General features: G+C 33.2%; 1 protein-coding gene across 1 annotated transcript; it reads right to left on the reverse strand.

Annotated features, from left to right (window-relative positions):
* Positions 1-474: 474 nt before the first annotated feature.
* LOC144424302 (uncharacterized) lies at positions 475-4,300 on the reverse strand. Its single transcript, XM_078113476.1, has 8 exons — positions 4,180-4,300; positions 3,589-3,642; positions 2,949-3,035; positions 2,646-2,681; positions 2,226-2,339; positions 1,408-1,536; positions 1,063-1,125; positions 475-740 (listed from the first exon to the last, which is right to left on the reverse strand). Exons 1-8 carry the CDS (start codon positions 4,250-4,252, stop codon positions 730-732), a joined length of 567 nt encoding a protein of 188 aa, XP_077969602.1. The 5' UTR covers positions 4,253-4,300; the 3' UTR covers positions 475-729.
* Positions 4,301-4,847: the final 547 nt, after the last annotated feature.

A 4,847-nucleotide genomic window follows, 5' to 3' on the forward strand; every position in this document is an offset into this window, starting at 1 on the left:
AACAACTACACAACAAATTCTAAATTTGTATGAAGCTGTTGGATCTCAAGGTTCCCATGACATAAATTTATTTATATTATATATAGAATAGGAGTAGACCAGGGGTGGACAAGGTTTTCAGACAAGGGACCAAAAATTGTGTCTACCTAGATTGGCGGGCCATGTAAAAGTGAATTAAAAAGTTACATTTCAATAAGAATATTTACAGTCTTACCAAAGTGAAAGTGGAAAACAATAAGCCTCCTGCCAAAACTAAATTCAATCACAATCTCAATAAATTCCATACGCTATTTTTTGCTAAACATCAAAATTTGGTTTTAATTTTGTTGTGGCAGCATCATCCGGGCCAGATTAAAGTATCCAGAGTTCCAATTGTTGTTTTAAATTTTATTTATTATACTTAACTATTAGAACAATTCCTTAAAACAAAAATTATCTTACAGGAAGTTGTTTTATTTATTTTTTGACTGATGCTGCCGGGGTCCTAATTGATACTAATGGTAAAAATAGCACCAAATTGAGACGGTTTGACTTTTGTGTTCATAAATTTGTGCATTGGTTTCTTACTAATGTGATATCATATAAGCAATCTTCTCCCAAATAATTTATCTCAATGATATAATAAAAAAAACATGGTTAAAATCAATCTAAAAATTACAATTGTAATAAACAAATATACTTTAAAAAATCATTTGCTTGGTGGCCCATAGTTTTCGCTTCGGCGGTAGCCTATTGGCGATCTGTGGAAACAAAAAAAAATGAATATTAGATTACACGTCAAAATTAAAACATTTGAAAATTCAGGTAATATCGAAGACAATTTGAGTTTTCGCTTTTATTGAGGGAGATCTATATTACTCGAATTGAACCTTAAAATAGGTATGCTGTTGTTTTAATATATATGCTCTAATTATTCCAAATTCTCCTATTACATACGGTTGCATAAAGTTGTTGAAATGTAGAAGTAAAGGTGCTTAAATGGAATGTGTCAATAAATGCAAACAAACACAATCAATTTAGTAACGTTGATTGTGGTAATGAATGTAAAAAAAAACATTATACCGCGGTTGCTCTGCCCCATGTCGCTTGAGGGTTGCTGCCCCATGTCGCTTGAGGGTTGCTGACCTGAAACGTAATAAATGTATTACAAGGTATAATAAAAAAGGATATACACCATGAAAATATTTCAAAATACTTTGAGGGCTGTTTAATGGTAGTTGTATAATTTTGGTTTACGTGCTTATTTATAATCCATTTCTGAAGACAGAAGACAGTGAGACATAGATTTAAAAAAGGTTATTTATCATTTTTCATAACACTAGAAATATAATATGAAGGGTGTTTTAAACTGAAAATATTTCAACTAAGTGAGTTATATTGATAAACATTTTTGCTCATTTCTCGCACTTTGTTGTCTTTGTTGATTCTGCTCCATAAGCAAAGCCATAATTTGGTTCATGCCATTGCGAAGCTCCCCAACTTCGTCGCGGAATTCTTGACGTAAATTACCAATATCTTGACGGATTACCTCCATTTCTGAAAAATATTTGTGTATAGTGCTTTGAAAACTAACGTAATCAATGTTATCATCTAGATCAGTGGTTCTCAAACTGTGGGGATCGCCCCACTAGATGGTCGTATGAAGACTATTTTTGAGGGGGAGTGAAGTTAAAAGTAAAATAATTTGTCAGATTTGATCTTGTCCGCCTTATTTTAGATCTTTGCATTTCAAACCTTTTAATTTATTTCATTATTTAGGTTCCATCCACGTATTTTCAACGTGTTTTTTGTATGAAACACCTTCGGCTTATTATCTGTTATTTGTAGCTTATTGGTAGCTAGTTATTTTTGAGGTGGGCGCGAGACTTGACAAATTAAATTAATTATTAAATTACAAATTAAATTAAAAAGGGGGGGGGGACTTAATAAGTTCAAAAACCACTGATCTAGATACTTTATTATAGTAATTTAAGCAAGATTAAGCAAAGTATGTAAAAATTCATAGTCGGGACCAGATAACTGCAGAATGTCTATGAGCAGAACTTTATTGTAAAAGCTATAACTGATCCAATCTCGTAGATAATTGAACGGACTCCAATGACTTGAAACTTTAGAAAGATAGGCAAAGTATTGTAGGAAGTGTTCATCGCACAACGTATGGTTCTTGCAAAGGACAGTAACTCGTATGGAAGTATCGGAAAATATACTTTTTACTTTAAATTCACCTTCTAGAATAGCATTTTGATCGTGTGGTGGTTGGTTCCTTTCTTGAAAACCTTCTTGAATATGTTCTGGTTCTATTCCTTCTCTAAAATCCATCGGGTTTATTCCCGGCGGTCCTAGAAATAAAATTAGACTGCATTTACGTAAAAATCCAAATACAACTGTGGAAACATAATACAATCCTAAATCAATTCGAACAACAACTTTGGCGTAAATGCAGTTTGAACAATTTGAAGTGTTTGTATTGGACACAACATGTCTAATAAATAGGATGGTAGCATTTACCCAGTGAACTTTATTGCCTAAATAAAACCATATCCTTGGTATACTAGAAATAGTGCAGAAATGCAACAATTTTGATGATCTGGCATTAGGTCATATGTAAACGGGAAGCTACGATGAAAAAAAAAAGAAAGACTCACCTCCAAAAGGTACTGCCTTGTTGCCAGCAACTCCCGCTGAAACAATTTATAAAAAAAAAGTTAAAACAAGATGTTTTCTGAATATATCAGAGTTTGTTGTAGTTTGTAAAATGTAAAAACAAAGAGCGCAACTTCACTTGCCCGTAACCATGAATTATAAATGGCGTAGCTCCAAGTGTGGAGAAAGGTTATTGCGTTACTTTGTATTAGTTAATGCATTTAAAAATACTTGTGCCAGCCAATAATTTTTTTTCTTAATATATGTAATGAATGGTGAAGCATTTGAATTAAATCCAGTATTACCTAAAAATGCCTTCTTCTTCAATTTTTCTTCAAGTACGGGTTTTTGTTTTATATCAGGTTTCTCTTTTGTCTTTTCTCCAACTTGCTCTTATTCAAGAATGAATGATTATTTTTAAGCAATTTCTATATTACTAGATAACTATTAAGTTTATTCATTTGCGCGCATGACAAGAATAAAGAGTAGAGCAGAGGTGGGCGAGGCTTTTGTACTGGGGGCCGAAAATTTTGACCACGCAGACTGGCGGGTCATGTAAGAATACGTAAAAAGTTACATTTTATGTACAATATTTACAGTGTTACAAAAGGAAAAGTGGAAAACAATAAGCCTCATGTCAAAACCAAATTTCATCGCAATCTTAACAAATTCCTTGAGCTATTTTCTAGCTAAAATATCAAAATTTGGTTTTAGTTTGGTTGAGGCAACATCAGGCGGACCAGATTGAATTACCCGGGCCGAACTTGGTTCGCGGGCCGTAATTCACCCATGGAAGGACTAGTGTGTACCAACATGTATGGTATAATAGCATAAATACTGGAGACCAAATTAATCAATCCAAAAATTGTTAGCAATTCGAAATTTAATAAGCACCAGGTATATGTTTATAACCTAAGTGTTATTTTATTATTTTAATAGCGTCACCTTTGAGTTGTCTCTCGTGTGGCGTTGCACTGAGTTTTTGAGATTCAGGTTGATCTGAAAAAAATTTGAAACAGAAAATCCGGCTTATATCAGTTGTTAAATTCCAATTTGTATGAAAATATTGCAAAAACCTTTGACGAAAGGCATGCTAAACTCAGTAAATAAATAAAAAGGTCTCAACTTTTTATACATTTTATTTCTTCCTATAAAATGTCAAATGTATCCCCAACCGAACGTATACAAAATTTATCTAGGTCAACAATGTATAAAACTGAAAATGTCCTACAGTGGGCACACTATCACCCGCGGGACCATAGAAGGAGCAGTCGGAGGGCCATAGTGCCCGTCGCAAAATTGATTTTACTTTTCGCTTGACAAAAAACTCCTTCTCTAGTTTCATTGATTGATAAGGTTACACTTTGTTGAGCATTTGGAATCCACCAATCATAATAACACTATAAATAGTGCTGAAAGCCTCCAGAAGGGGGCGATCTATAACAGGTTGGTAACTACTGGCCTAAAATACAGGTTAATTTAATTTACCCCAGGTCAAAAATCACTGCCCCAGACCAAAATCCAAAACTTACTCACCCACGCTCGATTTTATTTGCTCTAAGGCCTTTTCGTCATCGGGAATATTTCCTTTCTTTGAACCATCGTCCATTTTGGTAATATTATGCAATTTACAGAAATCGCGCTGTTCAATTAGAAATCTGATAGCGGGTTGGCTACTATTTAGGGTGGAATACGTGAATGTTTGCTTATTCAATTTAACCAATACATAGAGTTGTGATATTCAGGCTTTGTGATATTATGATGCTATATTATGTATTTTACACAGCAGGAAAATCCATTGTGATATTTAATTGATATTTTTCTTTTATGTATCATTTGAAATGTTATTAATAATTTTGGTGAAGGACAGAATGGATTATAAATAGCTAAAATATGTAGGAACCAGGCTAAAATCTTCGTAACCAATAAAGTTATTGCTATAAGTAATTATACTCGGTAATAACTTGAATTTAAGAACATTAAAAAGTTCAAAATTGTAATAAAATGTCATTGTATCAGAAACGTGACGTCATAATACTCGTTTCAACTCGCGAGGGTGGCAGATGACGCGAACATGATCCCTCCACACAAAAAAATATTTTTAACATCTATGTACTAGATTATCTTTTAAAACAATCTTGATCAGATCAAACACATGAATATATCTGAAATGTCGATACCGATACAAATATCGATATCGAAAA

The sequence above is a fragment of the Styela clava genome, chromosome 6 (assembly GCF_964204865.1).
Source record: "Styela clava chromosome 6, kaStyClav1.hap1.2, whole genome shotgun sequence".
Classification (NCBI taxonomy): Eukaryota; Metazoa; Chordata; class Ascidiacea; order Stolidobranchia; family Styelidae; genus Styela; species Styela clava.